Raw genomic sequence first — 22,133 nt, 5'->3', positions numbered from 1 at the left:
CCGACGTTAATCCGATTCGAATTAGGGAAATCGGCCGCACAGAGCAATAATTCGAAGTTTCCAAAAACGCTCGTAGCGTGTAAATCGAGTTCCAGCGGCAAAAATACGAGTTCAGATTCCTTTCAGTGCACCTTTAATGTCCCCTCGATTTTTTTGTGTCAGGGTAGCCAGCGTTACAACGTATTCAAGCGTCCACTTCACTGTACTTTCATAACACTTTCGTAAAAAGAACATTGAGCTTCTCCAACAATCAGCCCAAGGATATGACTCCTGCAAGACGAAAAAAAAAGCGAAAAACAAAGGGTTTCTGTGTGCGCCATTCGCGGTGTCGGCGGAGCTACCATTGGGTACTATTGTTTGGTTCGGGTACACCGACGGCGGCGACGCGACTTAACTCACGAACCAGCAGTTAAGAGCTGCGCTCTAATAATAAAGAAGAAAAAAAATACCGAAGACACTTTGGAAATTCTAAAGTGTGCTTGGCGAAAGCCTTGTGGTCAACCCACTGCATATACCATGTTGTACATGGCGCCGCAGTGGAATGGCCACAGTGCTCGCCGATACCCCTTTGAATTATCCAAAGGTGCTTGTAGTAAACGAGGGACTCTGGGCCGCTTCGGAGCCATGCGTCTCACTCACTCGACTGCAACGAGACGTATGGCGAAGGAGCGGCGGTGCAGCTGCCACCGCCGACGCGCGCGCTCTCGTTCTACCGCAACTGTGTGACGTCACGGTTGCTATGCACAGCTGCGCCCCCCACCGGCGCGCTGGTTGCTAAGGAGGGGAGGAGGTTGCGCGGCTGCGCGGAGGAGAGGCCACAGTTGGCACGATTCCAGCGCACGGACGGACACCGTGAGTATGAGCCATTAAAGTCTCTCGCCTTAAAATCGTGGCAGCCACGCACAGGCAGGCAGGGTGTGCGTTGAGGTAAGAAAGGGAAAGTGCGTCCGTCGGTGGTCACGGTGCTTCGGGTCAAGATGGAGGGACGCACCTTTCGCGCTGAAACAGAACTGATCGTCTGGGCTTGAAACGACTCCTTTTTCGGGGAAGTCTCGTCCACGAGAGGTAAGCTGCTGTCTCGACGACCGGCTGCCATTCGATCGTGCCCGCACTGCGCCATGAACAAAAGGGACAGACTTGATCGGCTTACTGTCAGCCTCCACATTTGTGATTGTGCTGTGAGAATATCTGGACAATTACGTTCTTCGTAATATTTCTTCAAGCTTCCAGACCAAGGTTTCCTGACACATGATATAAACCCGACCTCCAGACTTGTAATGAGGGCGCCAGGTAGCCAAGAGATGACGCTAGGTGGCATATTCGCGACCCTCCGTAGGTTAGTGGTGACAAATCTTTCCAAGTGTTCAGCCTTATTTAGTCTTCTCCTTCATTTTACTGCATAGAACAAGCTTAATTACTGCCGGTGCACCAGGCATCTGCCAAAGACTAGGCTGGAGATTCTAAACCAGTGGAAAGGTGAGAAAGGTCTTAATATTGAAACTGAAAAAAATATATTTACAGCCACAGACCTTATATGATAGGCGGTGCAAAGGCGCCCACATCTCATAAACCCATTCATGAAATATTTCACTCTATTTTTTGAGCGCTCCTTTTTCATATTGCCACGTATCATTGTAGTGTCCGTTCGTTCGCGCAAGGCCGCAGAGAAGGGGTGTTATCATTTTTGTTCGTGACGCGGGAAGCGACCGGACTTATCTCGGTTGTTCACAGCCATGAACAGCTGCATCTACGTGTTTCTAGATCACTCTAGATGATCTCGACCTGTTATCTCGAAGTTTCCTTGCCGGCTTTAAATTGAACGATGCCGCGAGCAGCGGGCATTCGTAGTTAGACGATTTACGAGCACGCGTGTTGCTTACGCCGCCGCCGAGTGATTCAGTTCTTTTGCGGGCGCAAGTCAGCCCAAATTAAAGAGCTTCATTTGCAAGTCTTTCCGGTGCCTTCCTGACCGCTGGACTGCCGTCACAACGTGACAATATGCTAACCACAAAATTAAACGTTCTCATGGTACAAATGACACTTTTTCAGTGTAATGGCCTGCAAGACGACTAAGAACTTTTGATAAGTATAATTATGCTTGTCATGGCCGCAACAGGCGCGCCAACTAAGACAATGATATTTCCCAGAATACGCAATGGGCTCTGTCTCAAAGCTAGCTTGCTATGCAAGCAAGCAAGCTTTACAGAACGACAAGCACTGGTATAGTCAAGGACAGGAAAGTTACCTTACGGCTTTATGACAAGACCGGATGTTCCAGTAGCGCTGCTGTCACAACCGGTTTATACCACGAGGCATAATCTATCATGAGATTTATTATGATTATGCGCAAGTGCATGGTGTTCATGATCGGAAACTACCCGATAGCCGAGCTTTATGAGAAACGTACTCGAGAATGCTTACGGTGACTACTGCGTACTAAGAGGCATCTCTCCGGTGTTTGTGTCCTTTTTTTTTCGATATCATTTAAAAGATGCAATAAACAAGACCTTTGAGGACGCTTAAGCTTCGCCTTTAAGAGTGGAACGCGAAGCGTGTTGCGGCGCTGCCAGGGAGCACACCGAACGCCACCCCCCGTTCGGCTCGACGCCTTGCCCGTTGGACAAATCGAAAATTGTTTTGAGAACAGGAAATGACGAAGTAACAGTCTCGCTTATCTTGGGGGACACCCGAACCCCGCATGATGCGGTTTTTTTTTTACGCAGCCCCCGATTATAGGTCGCCGGTTCGAATCCCTGCCGCGAGCTAGGCTCTAACGCTCTAACCACTGAGCCACCGCGGAGGGTTTGTTTACCTCGTCATCTTTTCGGTGAAAGTGATAGTAAGGGTAGGAGTATACTATCCTGGTGATGAGAAATACCTGTGTTAGCCGGCAGAGGTCGGCCTGCATTTCGCCTCCACTGAAGCGCAGGCACTGCTGTCGGGTTCGAACTATGGAAATCCGGCTTCATAGCCGAGCACCTAACCACTCAGCTACGGGGGTGGCGGTGGTGAAAACATTTATTTAGAAGGGACAGGAGGTATGTTGGGATCAGCTTGTAAGGGATCGATCCTTACAAACACTAGGTGGAAGACTCTAGTTTGGGACCCCAGTGGCGGTGGCCAACGCCCGGGCGCGCCCGACTAAGGTTTGTCGGGCCTGTAAGTCGTGGCAGCCGAGCAGGGTCGCTTCCCAGTCCTCCAGGGTTGGGTTGGGGATGGTGGAATGGCCGGGTTCGAGCGGTAGGCCCACAGCATGTGATGTGTGTCCGATGACTCTACACTACTGTGCGGGCAGCTGCCGCTAAAGGAGGGGTCAAAATGTTTTAGTGCTGCCTGGCACAGCAATGTGTTGGTGAGAAGGCGAAGAAGGAGACGCTCATAAGCCTGCTTGAGGCCTTTACATGGGCTAGGGTAAAGGCGATGGCTATCTTGATAGTAGGTTGTAATATCTTTGAATGTATAGACCGGATTAAAATCGGGTTCCTGATCAGGTGGGGAGGAGAAAACAGGCGGGTGAGAGAGCGCGCGGGCGGCTGCGTCTGCTGCCTCGTTTCCTGCCAACCCCTGATGAGCAGGGGCCCATATTGAGGTAACGGTGTGCGGGGTCCGTATCCCGTATGCAATTTTGGTGGATTCGATAGGCTAGGAAGGGAGCGCAGCCTTGTTCGGCGTTCCGACAGGCCCCTCGTAAGTCGGCGATTACGTATTTTGAATCGTAATGTGAGGCCGCGAGAGCAATCGCGACCTCTTCTGCTTGTGTTGCACAGCGGGCTCTGAAGGTGAGGCCGTTGACTGTTGCTGTTATGAACTACCGCGGCCGTGCACCATCCCCCGTGGAGAGGGCCGGAGGCGTCCACGTAGTATAAACCTGTTTTGTTGCCATAATGTCGGGCTAGGGCTTGCACTCGTGCCAGGCGCCGACCATTATGGTCTTCGTGTGACATGCTGGCTGAAAGAGGCCGCACGTGGAGGGCACGCAGGCATACAGAGCCTCACGCCAGCTTTACCCCCCGCCCTACCCCTCCCTAGATAACAAACACACAACGCTCTGGCGCAGACTACAGACGCACACTTTCCCCTCACCCCTTACCCTAGCCCACTTTCATCCCTCCTTCCCCCCTCCTGCTTGCGCCCTATGCCAGAACCCTTCGCTTCTTCCCTCCACATCCTTTCCCTCTGCCCTGCGGACCCTCCCCCGCGGGACCTAGAGAACCTCAAGACTGGGAGGACTGGGAGACCTTGCTGCGCTCGGAGGACCCGGCCGTACAGACCATCGCCACCGGCCAGGCTGCCAGTGTTACGGACCTTAGGAATATAAGCATTTGAGTGCAGTGGGGTCGTGCCCCGAATTCCTCTTACAATACAGTTTTTTTCTCTCCCTCTTTTTCTCACGTCTCCACAGTTCTGGGATGCGAAACCTGTCTTCCATGGAAGTGGTGTGTTGAATATGGAGTACTCGAGCAAGAAGGCGGCGACCCGACTCCATTAGCGACAAGCATGTGTACTGGTTTGTAAGGTGCGCCTCCCGGAGCTCCCGGAAAGTATTGACCACCCCAAGGGCCATAAGCCGGCTGTTTGAAGTAGTGATGGGGAGGTCAAGGGCACGTTTAACAATTTTGCGAGGGATGACCTCAAGGGCGTCCTAGTCTTGTTTCCGTAGGTGGAGATAAGGAGTCGAACAGAGAATTCGACTAGTTACGAAGGCGTTTGCCAGCCGAAAGGCATCCTTCTTCGTAACCCCCCGCGTTCCCGCCTCGGGTATCCCCATAGGGGGCTAGAAGCATTAAAGGCGCCAAGTACAGCTAGGGGAGCTTTTTGGGCTTCTCTTAGTGCTGCAAGAAAGATCGCGTCGAAGGCTACGCGGTGCCGTTTAGGGCGATATATACCAGGTGTCCCAGCTAAATGTAACCAAGCTTTTAAAAAACACGGGATGCCCTAGCCGCCTGAAACCAACTGAGGGTTCTTTAAAGTAGCGTGACCTAGTCTGCAGTATTTTTTCGTTCTTCAAGAGTAAGTAATTAGTTAATATTAATTAACTAACTTTTTAATTATTGACTTGATGAACAAAGTGTCAATGAAAATTTGTAGATCGCTTTAAAAAACGGCTAACTGAAACATTTGCAGCAACGTACTATTTACGTAACGTAGTTTTTTACCGGCCTTTAACCGTAATCCGGACAACAAGAAAAAGTTTCCACGTGACAACGGTGCCACTAAACGTCCCAAGATGCGCCTTAGAGAATAAAATCCTATTTTTCCTGAAGTCCTCTCCTCGATGAGACTTCGGGTGCACATTGGAACAGAGATGCGAGCGAGCAGCTGGTCACGTGATAACTTTCTTTTACGGCCGATAAATAAAGCGACGTAAATCGTACCGTGATAAAAACAGCCCTACTAGCGGTTTTTCGAGGCAATCTAAAACATTCTCATTGACACTTTTTTCCTGAAGTCAATAATTAAAAAGTTAGCTAATTAAACTTAACTAGTTAGTGAACATTGAAGAATGAAAAAAATACTCAAGACTAGGCCATGCGACTCTGAACAACCTTCAGTTGGTATCACTGCACTAGGACACTTCGTTTTTTTTAAAAGGTTGGTTACATTTAGCTGGGACATGCGGTATATTGAGTATATAGGTGCCCTTGCTGTTTCTGTGCTACGGTAGCTTTGTGAAGGTATATTCAATGTCGCTGTCTATAGTAGGATACAACTTAAAAAAAACAGCAGTTGCTAACACTGGGTCGCGGTCCGCGGCGTCCTGTATTACTCCACTGGCCAATCGCAACTGTAAACGAAACCAGCTTATTAATGTTTGACTGTATCAAACAATCCATGTATCAAAATTCTAGAACTCATAATTGTTTTCTTGTGATAGGCTTCTTGTTTACGTAACAAGAAGCGTTTAAGCAGCGGACTAGTTTTTCGTCGTGGAGGAATTCTGTGCGCGAAGGCTGAATGTGGGCGGAGCTTCACTGCAGACTTAAGTTGTATCCGACTATAGATTAAGGTCTTCAGTGGTTGCCGTGCATGATTTGTGGACCAAGATGCTTGTCGAGGTGTTTGTTTGATGTGTTGAGTACCCTCTGATCTTAGCCTCCATATTCACTTCTCGCAGAGCGATTATTTGCGGCGCATGGGAAGGAGAGTCTATGTATTGTTGTAATGTTTGCCTCTTCCGTTTTAGTCCTCTGCAGTTCCATTGTAGGATGATGAGTTTAGGTCTGAGTTGTGGCGCCATGCTGAGGATTAGAAACGTGGGTGTGATCATGTGGTGCGCTTTCAGGTTCTTGATCTAGTTGAGTGCTTAGTATGCGACGAGTTCTCATTTTACCCTGTAGCTTTGTGCCCTTGTTGTGAGAAACATCTCATAATTTCTGAAGTTGGCGGTCAATTCTAATCTCCTGCGCTTGCATCCTGATTAGAACATGTTCTAGGTTTTCTATAATGAGTTTAATTACTGATTCGTACACGCTGTTGATTGTCGTCTTGATCATAATTTGTAATTTATTCTCAATGAAGTTTCGAATGTGTTTTCCAAGCGGGTGATGCGTTCCTGTTCGGGGGAGCTCTGTATATTGCGGCTTTGGTGCCTGCGGTAGTGGTGTCTGCGGAGTTGGTGCCTGTTATGGTGTTTCTGGTGGAGTTGGTTGCCTCTCGGGGATGCTAGTGTCTAACTGCTGTGGGAACGGAGGTGGTAGCTCTGCCTTATCTTCTTCCTTCAGACATGCCTGTTGCGTCGATGAAGGTAATGCAATGTTTGGATTTGCTGCGATGGCTAGTTGCTGTTTTAATGGGCTATTATCTGATTTTAGTTGTTAAATCTCTGTTTGAAAGCCAGCGCTTCGAGGGAGGAGGCAGCTACATATGCCCAGCTCACCTTGCTGCCGGTGCTCTGCTCCTTATAATGGGGTCCTGTTGTGTTCTCCGCTCGACGGCTCCCGATGTGGTGCGACACATTATCGGTAGTGCCAGGTGCTTTGCTTGAAGAGCGTGAGTCGGGTTGTGCTGAGTGGCTGCTGGAGGACTGGGCCTGGTTAGTCAGTCGGTCGCCGTTGCTCGATGGGCCTCTGCTGCTGGACCGGTTGCGCACCCTGGCCCTGGACTGGTGGTTGACCTCTCCTGCCTTGGGCTTGATTGGTTGTGATGCTCGGTTCAACCCCCATGGTGTGTGGACCTTCGCAGACCGTGCACTTGGGTTGGCAGTAGTGAGATTTTGGAATATCTTGCTGACGGCGCTGCAGACATCTTGATTTTGCAGGGCAAGGGCAAACATCCGGCCGGTGTCCAAGTTTCCCGCACAGTGCGCACGCTGGCGTTGTTTTCTTGTAGAGGCGTACGGGAACCGCTTCTCCGTAGTAGAAGACGTGAAACGGTACCTTTCTTTCTTCAAACGTGATGGCCGCCACGTTGCAGGAACCTAATTTCCTCACGCTCTCCACTGGTGCGTCCGGGGATCGAAGCGCTTTCGTGATGTCTTCGTCGGAAACCCTCGGGTCCACTTGTATTACTCCTTTGCACGTGTCATCGGCGGGGCGGAGGTAGGAGTACACATCATGTGCCTTGTCCCCAAGTTGAAGTGCTTGAATTATCAGGATCTTTCTGATTATTTGGGCGTCTCGCACCCCGACGACGACGATGTTCTGTTCCCATACGGGCCAAACGCTGAGCTCGGCGGAGCCATTGTCCACGCCAGCTGCCATGTGCAAGGCGTTTGAGACCGCGTTTCTGAACTTGCTGAGATCCAGCGTTCCTTTCGGCTTGGTTATGATGACTGCCTCTTGCTTGTCCAGACGCGGCTGCGGAGGCGACTTCCAACGCTTCACTTGCGAGCGGGGCGTCTGCTGCAGCGGCGTATCCCCTGACGCAGTGACACGGCCATCTGGCGTTTGACGTTTCTGCCGTGCCGAGGGGTTGGCACGGGCTGATGCGCGTTCCCACTCTTCTATCTTGCGTTGGATAATCGCCTCCGTAACCTTGTCGAAAACTGGCGCTTTCGCCTGTGGCATGGTGACGATGCATCCCCTCCGGGTCGTATCCCATCAGGGTCGTCATGGTTTGCGGCAGAGTTTGCCCGCGGAGCCTCGGCGGGCAGCTGAGTCGAAGCCTAACTGTTAGGCTTAGCTACTCGCACGATCCGCTTAACTTCAAATACTCGAAGGATTTGAGGAAACGGTTCCAGCTAAACAAGGGTGGGTGGTCTCCTCGTTGTTCCGGAAGTGTACCAGATAGTGGTGTAGCGCTTCGGCAAATGCTTCGGGAAAGGAGCATAAATTCGGCGGAGCCGACGTGAGACACGTCCGCGCTTCCCGACTGCTGAGGCGCGTCCATCGCAGCAAGGAACCTCGTGTCTCCACCTATGCTATGACTGATGGACACAGCACTTCTCTGGGGACGCCTCAAAGTTGCATATCTGCTAGGGCCGAGCCCCGAATTCAATGCGAGTCGAGGAAGTAGCGATAGCGCTTGCTGCCGCCCACGCCAATTCGAGAATCATCATCACGGACTCCCGAAAAGCATGTGATCATTACTTGGCAGGGGAGATCTCCCCCTTAGCTGCTTGCATTCTAAGACGGACTGCCATTGATCCAACACCGAAAAGAATCATTTGGGCTCCTGGCCACCAGGGCTTACGAGGTAATGAGGCCGCTGACGCGGCTGCCCGAGCGCTTATTCACCGGGCTCCTCATCCCAGCTATTCTGGCTCGGAGAGTAACCAGCCGCTGCTGCGATTCAAAGATATAATAACGCATTATAGCGACAACAACCGCCTTTTCCCGGCCCCTGCAAAGGGGCTGAGTAAGACGGAGGAGCGAATTTTAAGGCGCCTGCAGACAGGTACTCTACTCTGTCCTGCAATCATAAAACATTACGATCCTAAGACGGATGGTCGATGCCCGCACTGTGGGGAGACCTGTGATATCTTCCACATGGTGTGGGCATGTACTCAAAATCCCCACCTCCCCCTTCCCCTACCCCTTCCAGAGAGGCATGGGAGACTGCCCTCCTCAACTGCTCCTCGCTTGAGTCCCAAAGGGCTCAGGCGAAACGGGCGAGAGACGAGGCTTCGTCATGCGGTGTCCCAGACTAGGACGCCGACCATGTAGCGGGGCCACTCTGTGGCTCCCGAACTCTATTTCATCAATTAAAAGTTTTCACCACCACCAGCCGTCGGCTTGGAAAACCATTGCCAGTGAGCGCCGATGTTCCACTGTCTGTCCCGGAGTTGCCATGTGCGGGCCAGTTCATCTGTCTTTGGCAGTAGTGATCTATCGTAACTGCACCAGATGGGCAAGATGAAAATCTTAAATTTTAAAAATATAAATTCCAAAAAAATTCGGGGGGCACTTTGTTGACTTAAAGTGCGGTGAGGCGAAAGGCTTAACTTGTGTCACTGATGTGTGGTTAAGATTTCAAGCTTCGCCTCTAAGAGTGGAACGCGACAGCGTCTTGCAACGCTGCCAGGGAGTCCACAGAACGCCATCGCCCTTTCGAAACTCAAGCAGACAACTGTGTCGATATCACACCTAATCCGCCGCGTTTCTGCACACCACCGGGGCATGAAGGAGCATGACCTATGTCGTCTCATTCATGCCTTCGTCCTCAGCCGCTTTATCTTCACGCTCCCCTACCTGAAACTCCAGGCCGGGGAAATCTCCACCCTGGATGCCATGATTCGAACAGCATTTAAGACAGCATTACACCTACCCCAAAATACCTCAACCGAAAAACTATTTCAACTAGGACTGCACAATACGATAAGGGAGCTTAGTGAGGCCCACCGACAGACACAATACATACGTCTCGCGAGAACCACCACCGGGAGACACATCCTACACACCCTCGGTATACGCCTACCAGTTACCGATCCCACACAGCTCCAGGTCCCCCGCCTCATTCACCGCGATTTATTTATTAAACCTCCCCCCAAAAACATGCATCCCACCTACCACGAACCCCGCCGCAGAGCTCGCGCACGGGCACTCCACAAATACTATGGCACGGAACCGTATGCCGTTTGGGTGGATGCCGCATGCACGGGCGAGGACGCGGTTGTCGCCATCACGAACCCCTCCCTCCAACCCATTTCCACACTTCGCATAACCCCTACTGCCACTTCGGAGGAGGCCGAAGAGGCCGCCATTGCCCTGGCGATCACCCGCACGGAGGCGCGATATATACTGTCAGATTCCAAAACTGCCATACTAAATTTTGCTCGCGGGAGAGTTCACGTCCCTGCATTTCGCATACTGGACTCCCTCGCCGCGCACCCGCCCCGCCATGTGGAGCTGATATGGGTGCCTGCCCACTCCGGGAATCCCGGAAACGAGGCCGCCAACGCTTTAGCCCGAGCTTCTCTCAACCGGGCACCGGCGGCCTCCGACCTGGGGTTCTCGCGGGAGCGCATGCACTCATTCAGTGAAATGACGCACGCCTACAAAGCCGAGCGTCGGCTCTACCCCCCACCTCATCCTTCCCTCGACAATTACCATCAGACACTTTGGAGGCGGCTCCAAACACGCACTTTGCCCTCCCCTTATATACGCTCGCGATATCACCCAGTCCACACGAACCCTTACTGTACCCTCTGCCACCACCCCAAAGCCACCCTCGACCATATTCTTTTCCTCTGCCCGGCGGATCCTCCCCTGCGGGGCCTGGAGCACCTTACCTCTTGGGTTAGGCGTCATGACCTGCGCCTCGACAGAGAAGCTGATGAACATGGGGGTGTACGGCACCTATGAGGAGCACAGCGAAACCATGCTCAGATTTCAAATGGAAAGACTTAAAAGAACAGCCGCTGGCCGCGCACTACTGATCAAGCTAGGATACCCGGCAGAAGACGAGGGCGAAGACAATACAGACATTGACAGCCAAATTAGGAGCACTTTCTTGGTTAAACCAGTGCCCAGAAACATGGACCCGAAGAACCACGAAGGAAGACGGGCGGCGAGATCATTGGAGTTGGACAGGTTCCTAAAGAAGAAACAGATGGTTCTGTATGTTGACGCGTCCAAGTACAGAACGAAGGAAAACGCTAGGGCGGTAGCAGTAGTGAACGCCAATGGGAATATAGTTACTGGTGCATCAGTGCGCACAAGGACAACACAAGCAGCGGAAGAGATCGCCATAGCTCTAGCCCTGACTGAAGCCAATCGGCAGGGACTGAGTTACTGGATAGCCACGGATTCTCAGGCTGCAGCAAGGGCGTACAGAGATGGAAGGATCGGCCGAAAAGCCGCGAGTATCCTCTTCGAACAAAAACAACACATACATGGATCAAACAACACAAACATTCAACACACCATCATTTGGGTCCCTGACACTGGGGTTGAGGGAAATCTCATGGCAGACACCGTTGTCCGAGGGTTCACGAACCGGAGGGCGGGTTTGCCGGTGGAACCCTTCAGCACGCCAGAATCTTACGGGGAGGCAATGAAGGCGTTGTTGGGAGCGCGCAAGAAGTACTCGGCTCCGGCGGATATCCTCGACAGAGAGCAGGCCACCACGCTCAGACGACTACAAACAGACACCTACCCAAGCAGAGCCATGTATCACAAAATGTGGCCGAACAGATACGCGAAAGAGTGCGTGTGGTGTGGGGGCTACGCCACAACGTACCACGCCACCTGGGGCTGCGAAAAAAGCCCTTTACTACCAAAGGTAAATAGCCCTAGTCTAGAGCTGTGGGAGGCCCTCCTGGCTGACTCCGACCCGAGCACTCAGCTTATGCTGGTGACGAGGGCCAAGGCAGCGGCGGAGGCCAACGGTATCCTGGACTAGGGAAGACCGACCACTGTAGCTCCACATCTATCTATCCCCATCCCCCTACTCCCTAACTCTTCCTTTTGAAAAAAAAAAATAAATGTTTTTACTACTACTACTACATCTTGGGAGGCTTGGGAGACCCTACTGCGCTCCGAGGACCCGGCCAAGCAAGCCATCGCCACCGGCCGGGCTGCCAGCGTCATGAGCCTCCGGGACATGAACGTTTGAGTGCAGTGGGGCCGTGCGGGGGCCCAAGGACCGACGTGTCCAAAACTCCCTTGTTACAAATAAAGTTTTCATCATCATCATCGGCTGTACGCCTTGCACGTCGGTAAGTTGGTTTTTGAGGAAAGGAAATGTATCTGTCTCGCATATCTCGGTGCACAGCTGAACCTCTCCCGAAGGAAAGGGAGTTGGTTGGTTTATGGGATTTAACGTCCCATAGCAACTAAGGCTATGAGAGACGCCGTAGTGGAGGGCTCCGGAAATTTAGACCACCTGGGGTTCTTTAACGTGCACTGACATCGCACAGTACACGGGCCTCTAGAATTTTTCCTCCAAAGAAATTCAACCGCCGCGGCCGAAAATGGCAGTGAACGAAGACGCCGTATTCACTAGACGCGCCTTTGTTCATTTCAAACCATCGAGCTGGCGTGGCGGAATGATTAGCGTGCACGTCTCGCACTTTGGAGACCCTGGTTACTTTCCCCAACTCGAACAATTTCCTACTCGGTTTTATTCATTTATTTGTTCTACTTGAAGCATCACTATACCATCCATTAATTGGTTGCATGGTTACTAGCCAACCTACAATTGCCCCCATTTGAAATTCGCACACTGTGACGTCACTACCATCTCGACAAATTGAAAAGCGTGACATTTCTGTCGATAACTCCTGCTTACAACGATGAGGCATTAAAGGCCTCCACATTGCCCGGCGGGAGGGCCCGCCGGGCAGAGGGAAAGAATGTGGTGGGAAGAAGCGAAGGGGTCTGGGCATAGGACGCATGCCGGAGTGGGTAAGGAGGGATGATAGTGGGCTAGGGTAAGGTGTGAGGGGAGAGAGTGTGTCTGTAGTCTGCGCCAGAGTGTTGCTTGTTTGTTATCTGGGAGGAGTGGGGCGGGGGTACAGCTGGCGTGGGGCTCTGTAGCCCTGCGTCAGCTCGCTGAATGAGTGCATGCGTTCCTTCGTGAATCCCCGATCCGAAGTCACCTGAGCCCGGTTTAAGGAACCTCGGGCTAAAAGGTTGGCGGCCTCGTTTCCGGGATTCCCGGAGTGCGCAGGCACCCATATCAGCTCCACTTGGCAGGGTGGCGGTGCATGGGGATGACTCCAGTATGCCAAAAGCAGGGACATGGAGTCGGCCTCGAGCAACATTTAGAATCGCAGTTTTAGAGTCACTTAAAACGTACCGGGTTTCCGTGCGGGTGATAGCCAGTGCAATGGCGGCTTCCTCTGCAGCGTCTGGGGAGGTGTCTGGAGGGAGAGGTAGTGTGAGGAGGGCGGATAAAGAGGAGTCCATCACAGCTGCTGTCGCTTCATCACCCGTGCAGGCAGCGTCCACCCATACGGCGTCCGGCTCGGAGCCGTACGCTCGATGGAGAGCCTTCGCACGGGCTCTGTGGCGCTGCTCATGGTGGGACGGGTGCGTATTCCTCGGGAGCGGCCTGATGAGTCCGCTCTGCCACCCTGTCACCTGCAAGGGTGGCAGGGTGGGTGGGGACTTTAATGTAGATATGTGGTAAATTTATTACCACTTATGCGGGAGAACATCCCGTTCCTCTCGCTCTTAACGGCTCCCACAGCTGTGACAACCTCGCGAAATACTTGCGCGGACCTCGCCTTTGAGAACCAGGCATTGGTGCAGAGAGAGAGAGAGAGAGAGAAACTTTATTGTAAGAGGAATTCGGGGCACGCCCCAGGGTCCCCGCAGCAAGTCGAGCATATATCCATCTATTTCTCCGTCCACAAATCTTCCTTCATGACAATTAAGAACTGTTAGTGGAGTGTTTCTTGAAGAAGTAATACGTGTGAAAAATAACAAGTTGTCTGTGATTGTACATACATGTCTGGCTCGAATTCTTTGCCTCAATCTATCGAAAAGCTGAAACAGCTGATGAGCTGCGCTCAAATTTCCCTTCAAGAAGTAACGTAATCGCCGGCAATTTTTATTTTCTCTCTTCCCTTTATGTGTATGCTTAGAAACTTGCAGAGGCACCCGGCGAACGCGGTAGCCGCATTTTCGTACCGACGAAAGCCTGCATGACAAGTTCTGTTCGCGACAGGACGTACTGGTAGTCAATACACTAGATCAGTTAAACCCTTGTAGACTAATGTCGTCGCCGACACCGACGACGACATCGGCTTTTCTGCGACACGGGGCCCTTAACGCTATCATGTTAAAAAGCAATGACCCTTGCTCCCCATTCTCGACAAATGAAAATACATCCGTAGGCACGCCCTGCAATTCTTACGTGGTTCAGAATAAGGATCTCTTATAGTGGACTCATTCGCGCACGCACACGCATGAAACTAAGACAGTTTGGAAGCATTATAATTGTCAGCCTCACCTAATACCTTGACAGTACATGTCCTAGCGCTGAATTCCCTTTTTCAACCACTCAACTTGCGTATTCGTGCCTCTCCTCCCCTGCTTTCTCCCCAGCTCCACCGGTTGCGAACAAACCGCCAGTTTGTCGCACGCACCCGTAACTTATGTTGGCGACAACCGCACACCTCGAGCCATCCGAGTACAATAAATTCCGCCTCTCTTCACTTCGCATGCGCTGTTGGCGCTTCTGGATAGCGGATTTCGCCTGTAGTGACCGCGTGCATTTGTTCTCGTTTATTTTCATGCGTAGCCGACATATGTGCGCGCGCTCGTCAGTGTTTGAAACGTTTATGAAAAAATGATAACTCGCAGAAATATTCATTTTGTGCGGTATAGCCGTGAGAGCGGCGATTTCTTGAGCCCGTAAGTCCTAGTGTATAAACTCAAGAACTCCCCGTGTTGCGCAAACTCTGATAATACGAAGCAATACAAGTGTCACATATATTTGAATGTGTTGAAGTGACGAAGTTTCAGCAGAAAAATTCTTTGCGCTAGACGCAAAAACAAAACGATTTAGAATTTAGTCAAACTCCCGGGAGGAGGAAAAATATGCACCTCACTTTTTAAAAAGCCGCCGCGGTGGCTAAGTGGCTATGGTGCTCGGCTGCTGACCCGAAAGACGCGGGTTCGATCCCGGCCGCAGCGGCTGGAATTTCTTTGGAGGAGAAATTCTAGAGGCCCGTGCACTGTGCGATGCCAGTGCACGTTAAAGAACCCCAGGTGGTCGAAATTTCCGGAGCCCTTCACTACGGCGTCTCTCATAGCCTCAGTCGCTTTGGGACGTTAAACCCCATAAACCAAACCAAACCAAACTTTTTAAAAAAGTTCTCTCTTTTCGATCATATTGTGTCACATGACGACAGGTGGATGGATGGAAGATAGTAGCGTCCCCTTTGAAACGGGGTGGTGGCAGTTGCCACCATCCTCGGCGAGTTGCCACCACGCTCGGCGACAGACTCTACCGGGTGCACATTCCCGGTAGAGGTCGTTGTTGAGACTGTCGCTTTCGATGAACTTTGATGAACAATGGGTATTCGAAAATAACCAATGACATAACTTGCGCGTAGTGGTGAAAGCGCCAAGCACACTCGGAATTACCTTGGCTTCATCACCTAACTTGCTTAAGCGATGTACGAAGCCATGCCAAGCATTGCGGTGAAGCAGGTCGTAAAAAAATATTTTCCTCTGGTTGTATTCCTCTACTCATTCCAATTTCCGAGGTAGCCCTTGCGTACTGCTCTTGGCCTGTGTCTGCGATAGGCGCGCTTGTCCACTCAACATAAAGCACCGCCAGAGCGCGCCGAAGCCGACGAAGACGTCGCTGGTCAAGCGGCGTCAGAGTATAGAGGGTCTCGCTTTGGCCAGCGTGACGTGGCAGTGCCGCGCGATCGCGCGCGCGCGTTATGTCGGAGAAAGAGCCCTAGACATGCGTTCTTTGCGTCCTTTGCAGATCTTGCGTTCCCTCGAGACGTACTGGCGTACATCACTTGGTCAGTCCCTATGACTGATACACTGCTGGCGTTGCTATGACGGCAGCTTACGCCGTACATAGTTCGGCTTAACATCAAGAACTTCGTCAGTTTATCTAAAAAAACGGTAACTATTTCTCACCTATATCACTATATCATTACGGAGGGGTGAGAATGCGCAAAATAAAAGCGAATACAACCGTTTAGAACGAGTTATCGCGTCGAAAAATGCAGCGGCAACGCTGCATTTGGTTCGAAGTGGGAGGGCACTGCGCCGTCATGCTGTCAATGTTAACCACGCAAGCCACGCAAGCACCGCAATGCAAAGTCCGCTGGCTTGCGTACGTACGCAAGGCTCGCGCTTGCGTTTTGCGCATGCGCACTGCCGTCCCCTCATGCTCCTTGCGCACTCTAAGCCGTTGGGGACGCACAACTAAAACTGTCGATCATAGCGTTATTAAAAGCAGGCACATGACCCGGTATGACACTGCTCATAAGTTGATCCTCAGGCGGAGATTGTACATCAAGCAATACGATGCAACCTCATGGAACCGGAAGCATGTCATCTAGCCCGGTCTCGATTATAATCCTGCGAGTGTTTCACAACAGCTTCCGCCGAAATTCCCTGTCACAAATGCTGTCATCTCTTAGGGTTGCAAGCGTATCATAGGAAAAAGTATGAGATGTAGTCTCGTCCTAAGGGCTTTGAAGTCCTTGTTGCCATTCGCAACTGGAATCAGCTCCCGGAAAACGTGGCATCCATCACTGACCACGTCACATTTGTCGACAATCTGAAGTGCTTCCTGGGGCTGTGAATGTTGTATGAGCCGCATACATCTACCTCTTTGCTTCATGTTCGAATTTTGTGTGCACTCGCCTGTTTGTGTATTTTCTCCGTATTCTAAACTTTTATTGTACCCCCCCCCCCCCCCCCCCCTATGTAATGCCCACACGGGCCTTTAGGGTAACTGAATAAAATATAAGAATAAGATAAAGTTACTGTTCAGAGAATAAAATTTTCACCAAAAGAGGGGCAGATACAGTCTTCGAGCGAGCCTAGGCAAAAAACTGTTTCGGAACGAGCTCGGGTAGTTCCACTCCTGACCTTTTCCAACTATTCAGAGCTGCACACCGAACTGTCCGCTGTCATCCCCGCAGGAAGAACTGAATAGTTTCCGAAAAATCGAGATTTCAATCAATATCCTGGTTAAAAATTACACCTCGCACCCGAACAGTGTATTCCGTCGAAATGTTCAGCTTCCAGATGGAAACTTTTTAGATTCGTACGGTGTAATTTCACAAAAGGCAGATGAAATACCGTACGTCACTTGTGTCAGCCGAACTCATAAAAGAGAGAGAGCGAACCTTTGATAATCAAATATAGGGGATGAGCCGGCGCAGCTAGGTGAGTGCCGGCATCTTCTTGGTCCGCGTCCCCAGTCCGTGACAGTGCGGGCACAAAGGATTCATTTTTCGGCTCATAGCGAGCAGCCATTGCGGGACACCAGTAGGTGTTCGACTGCAGCTGTCGCAGATGTGTTCGTCTGCCTTCGGCAGGCCCTTAGCCCGTGGAGGGAACTGGCGATGCCTGCTTTTGTAATCGTCGATACTTTTTCGAAACCGCAGAAGCGGTCGACTAGGCTCATTGGTTGCGGAGGACGTGGAAGTAGGTGCCCGGAGGATAAGTGCTCGGGCAGCCGCATTCGAAGCTTTGAATGCAGCTTCGAATGGGGAACTCTTGTGCTCTCCATGTCGCATGAAGCGCTCTGCAGGGAGTGAGACAGCGCTCCACTCCTGAGATGATTTTATATCTCGTAACCGCACACAGTATACACAGTGACGTTTCTGTAATTTATTTCTGCAGTGAAACACGAACGCCGGCATGCGGCTGCTCATGGGAGACCCTCACGCTACCCAGCCAACGGTGCGGTTCCGCTCGGTGTGGCGTCGACCTCTTGAACGTCGCTAACAGCAGTGGTTTCACGTGTGGAGGTGTCAGCGTCTTGAGAAACAGAAGCACTGGAAGAGCCGTCATCACTGCCACCGGGCGAAATCGGTGCGTCGCTTGCAACGAGGGTGGTCCAGCTGTTTTCCGTGCCTTCTTCGGTCATCAAACTGGTGCTGTCTTCTTCGGTCCGCGGAGGCCGCGGGTAAATTGTGCCCCTGTCCGGACGAAAGGTTTCGGTGTAATCGGGATAATCTGTCTCCAGTGACGTCTCGGGGGGTTTTGTTGGGAAGGACCGGGTCCGGGCCTTGAAGATGACTTCGATGTCCTGCGGAATAACAGTCGTCGTGTCGATGAGTGCGAGTCCCTTATCAGTGCGGTCGTCTGCGCCTTGGTCACGGCTGGTCTCGCGCAAAGCGAGAGAAATGAGCAGGGTCACCGCCAGGAGTGCAACCAGCGTCATGGCGATGAGTTTCAAGATGACGTTGTCCATACGCTGTGACAACTTTTTTCTTCCGGGCTCCCTTGACGTGCTGCCCGACTCAGCATCGCCCGCGGTTCCTTCTTCCTCGGAGCTGCGCCGTCGGCGGCCGGTCTTATCCACGTACTCTCGAAAAGAGGACGGCCAGGCGGAGGGCGACTGCTGGTCAGGGTAGAAGGTTGGTTGCTGTCCTCTAAGAGGCGCCGCTGGACCGCTTGCCTCCAGCTGAGCGAACTGGTTGTAAGCCAACTGGTTGTTGTTGGCCAAAGGATAGTTGGCCAAGGGCTCCTGGCTCACCATTGGTGCCGCTAAGCCAGGCGGGAACACATCAGCAGGGTTTTGGAACGGTGGTGCGAAGGTACAGTCGATGCGTTGCGGGTCCCCGAGAGGCAGCTGCCGTTGTGCATCAGTCTCCATCTTCTCCCTGCCGGACGGGGTCTTTATGTTTGGGCGGCCGAAAGCTACGAGAACAACGGTCGTGTTTTTTTTTTTTCTGGCGTAATGGATGCACGTAGCCGAGCCTGTGCTCGAGGTGCGTGCCGCAGCGGGCGAAATAGTATTGTGCATCGTCGTCTTCTTTGTGTCCGTCCTTAAGCTAGCCCGAGAAACAAATTTACTATTTACGGCGTTATTATCCACTCTCATGGAATTGTGCCGACAGGACAGATTTGCATTCGGGCAAGAAACAAACGATAGAGCCGCTGGGAGATTGGTATTAATGCGAAAGCACTACTTCAGACGTACGAACCCTGAGCAAGAATCCTGTCTTGTATTGTCTTGTCGGGTAAGCTGTGGATACTTCGGAGGAGCGACGTGCAAGCTGCAGCCAATGGGAGGACAAGAAGAGAAGAATGAACACATGCTTACGCACGTCTACTCGATTTAATTACGCTAAAACCCGACCACTTTTTAGGCGCTTACGACAAAACCACAAAAGAGGCTAGATACTTGCATGCTGGGCATCGTCTGAAGTGCGGGAAGATGAGAGTAAAATCTTGTATTGATACGAAAGACTGCGGAAGATCGGCGGGGGCAGGTGGGAAGCGAAGGTATTAAAGTGCTTTTACAGGAATGTTGGCACAGAGTGCCGGAAAAAGTTTAAGGTATTAAAGTATTTTTCGCAGAAAGGTCGTTGACTCAGTGGAGGAAAAGGACTAGAAAACTAACGGCAGGCATGCACGAAACAAGAACGACGTAATAAAGGGAATTCAATTCAGGGTTAAAGAGGCAAACTATGTAAACTGGATTAATTCGATGGAAAACAAGCCGACCATGAACCTGTACACAAAGAGCGGAAGGTAAACTGAAAAGGAAACATTTTATAATAACGCAGAAGGCAATGCCGCATTGTATGAAAGGACATCAGGAAGCCTGGGAACGTGCACTTAAAAACAAACATACGGGCCTCCGCAGTGGTTCAGTGGTTACGGTCCTCGATTGCTGACACGAAACAGGCGGGTTCGGTCCGGGCCACGGTGGTCGAATTTCGATGGAGGCGAAATTCTAGAGGCCCGTGTGCTGTGCGATGTCAGTGCACGTTAAAGAACCCCAGGTGGTCGAAATTTCCGGAGCCATTCCCTACGGCGTTACTCATAGGCTGAGTCGCTTTGGGACGTTAAACCCCCATAAACCATAAACCATTACTTTCACTGAACTACCAGGCGACGAGCTGTGGCCTCGAAAGAACAGTTTTGCCCGAGTCCAGCCTCGTTGCTCGGCTGCACTCCAGCTGGGGCTTCCAAAACACGGCTTTTCGCCCTGAAGTGGCGTACGTCTTCGCTATGACCTTCGCCCAGCCAGGTGCGCCGTTCGCTGTTGTACTATACCGTGGCTGAAACAAATAAGGGGAAAAATTTCTTTTGTTGTGGCCCAGAGATAGTCTAAAAATGATAAGAAAACCATTTTTTTTCTGGCAAAGAACGGTTAACGTAAACACTTCGTACGGATTCCTAGATGTTATATACTGCGGGTGGTGGTGGTGGTGAAAACTTTATTTGAGACTGGGGAGTTTGGCACACACAGATCTGTGGGCCCCCGCACGGCCTCACTGCACTCAAACGTTCATATCCCGGAGACTCATGACGCTGGCAGCCCGGCCTACGGCGATGGCTTGCATGGCCGGGCCCTTGGAGCGCAGTAGGGTCTCCCATGCCTCCCAAATGGTAAGGTGCCTCTTTAGAGGGTGTTGTTCAGGCCCCGCGGGGGAGGGTACGCCGGGCAGAGGAAAAGGATATGGTCGAGAGTGGCTTTGGGGGGAGTGGCAGAGGGTACAGGAGGGGTTTGCGTGGACTTGGTGATAGTTCGAGCGTGTATAAGGGGAGGGTAAAGTGCGGAGTCGCCTCCGAAGTGTCTGATGGTAATTGTCGAGGGAGGGATAGGGTGGAGGGTAGAGCAGACGCTCGGCTTTGCAGGCCTACGTCATTTCACTGAATGAGTGCATGCGCTCTGCGGAGCGAGGTGTGTGTTGTGCTTCTAAGGGCGCTCAAGGGGTCGGTGCAGAGTCGCTCGAGCCGCAAATCCCGCTGATGGCCTGCGTACTTAAGAGGAGATCTAAGCGACCTATTTCGATGGTCCTAGCTATAAGCAGGAGTGAGAATTAAGGAACCGAACGAGCGCACATCGCCCCTGGCGCTCGTTGAGAAGATTCGTTCGGGCCCCATCGGCTGGACGACAGTTTTGATAATGAAAAATGAGCAGAGTTCTCTTGTCTGCATTGCTGCATGTCGGGTTGCAGCTCGTAGAAATCCATGGATTTGGCATACAACACTCATGCTTCATGCAAAAAGAGCACGCAGCATTCCGAACGGAGCGCTTAGGTTGAGCGTGACTTAAACGTGCACTAAAGAAGAATGTGAACTCGTCTTTCTACCGTGAGAACTCAAACTACACGTTCCGAGCATCCTTAGAAACTTCGAATTATTATCCTGTGCGGCCGATTTCCCTAATTTGAATAGGATTAAACGTCCCGGCTCCCGCCATTTTTTTGGGGGGCTCACCGTTGACGGTATAGAGCCAACCAACGTGTGAAGTACCTTTCAGCCAGCCCCATGTCGGCTTGCCGCTTTGCCATCGGTGGAGTGATACGTAGCGATCGGCGAAAGCAAAAAGTCCACGCGTATTTTTATTTCCGTGGGCCTAATTAGCAGTTATGTTGTTTCTGACTGGGTCTATTTATTCACAGAAACCTAAAAAACAAAGTAAAAGTGAAAGCGAAGTCGCCACGCCACTGCCTGAAAGGCACTCCATGCGTTAGCTGACTCCTCCTACTATCAGAGGTGAGTTGAAAAAAAAAAAAAGCTGGAAGCCGGGATGTTTAATCCAATTTAAGTTGCTGAAATCGGCTGCACAGGATAATAATTCGAATTTTCTAAGAATGCTCGGAACGTGTAGATTGAGTTCCCGTGTCAAAAAGATGAATTCAGAACTTCAGATTCCTGTTTAGTGCAGCTTTAAAACAATCGCCCTACAGCGACGCCTGCCGCGCTTCTTGGCATGGCTTTGAGGCACAGTCGGAAAAGAAATCAAGATTCTGCTATAATGAACTGAACATGACTGACGTATTTTTACATTTCTATACCCTTCCCTCAGAAAAATATTACCTGCGGGGTGATTTCTTATTACATGATATAAAGGGTCGCTGGTCGACATCTTTGATTTACCTAATATATTTATGCCATTCCTTCAGGACTATAATTAAAACAGGGCTGGAAAGAAATCTTCGACTTCATAAAATCTTGGCCACGAGGAGGCGGACATGCACACTTACGCGCACTGGTATACTGCTACCATGTCTGAGTGGCTTAACGGACAAAATAATTGCAGCAGTCTGTTAGCCACGACTGTGGCAAAAGGAGCAGCCC

At 51.4% G+C, this 22,133-nt stretch overlaps 1 protein-coding gene across 2 annotated transcripts in view; it reads left to right on the top strand.

Annotated features, from left to right (window-relative positions):
• Positions 1–17,563: 17,563 nt before the first annotated feature.
• The window catches only part of LOC149343327 (twist-related protein 2-like), a 45,184-nt gene continuing 40,614 nt past the window's right edge, over positions 17,564–22,133 (top strand). Inside the window, exon 1 of one of the 2 annotated variants that reach the window (XM_089545834.1) lies at positions 17,564–17,997. In XM_089545834.1, coding sequence (XP_089401960.1) covers positions 17,647–17,997 — 351 coding nt within the window. In that variant the 5' untranslated portion in view covers positions 17,564–17,646. The remainder of the gene's footprint in view (positions 17,998–22,133) is intronic. The other variant, XM_089545835.1, reaches the window with a different exon arrangement.

The sequence above is a fragment of the Amblyomma mixtum genome, chromosome 5, assembly GCF_055824585.1.
Source record: "Amblyomma mixtum isolate Tamu chromosome 5, ASM5582458v1, whole genome shotgun sequence".
Lineage (NCBI taxonomy): Eukaryota > Metazoa > Arthropoda > Arachnida > Ixodida > Ixodidae > Amblyomma > Amblyomma mixtum.
The sequence above is the reverse complement of the archived record's forward strand: the minus strand, read 5'-3'. Positions and strand labels throughout refer to the sequence as shown.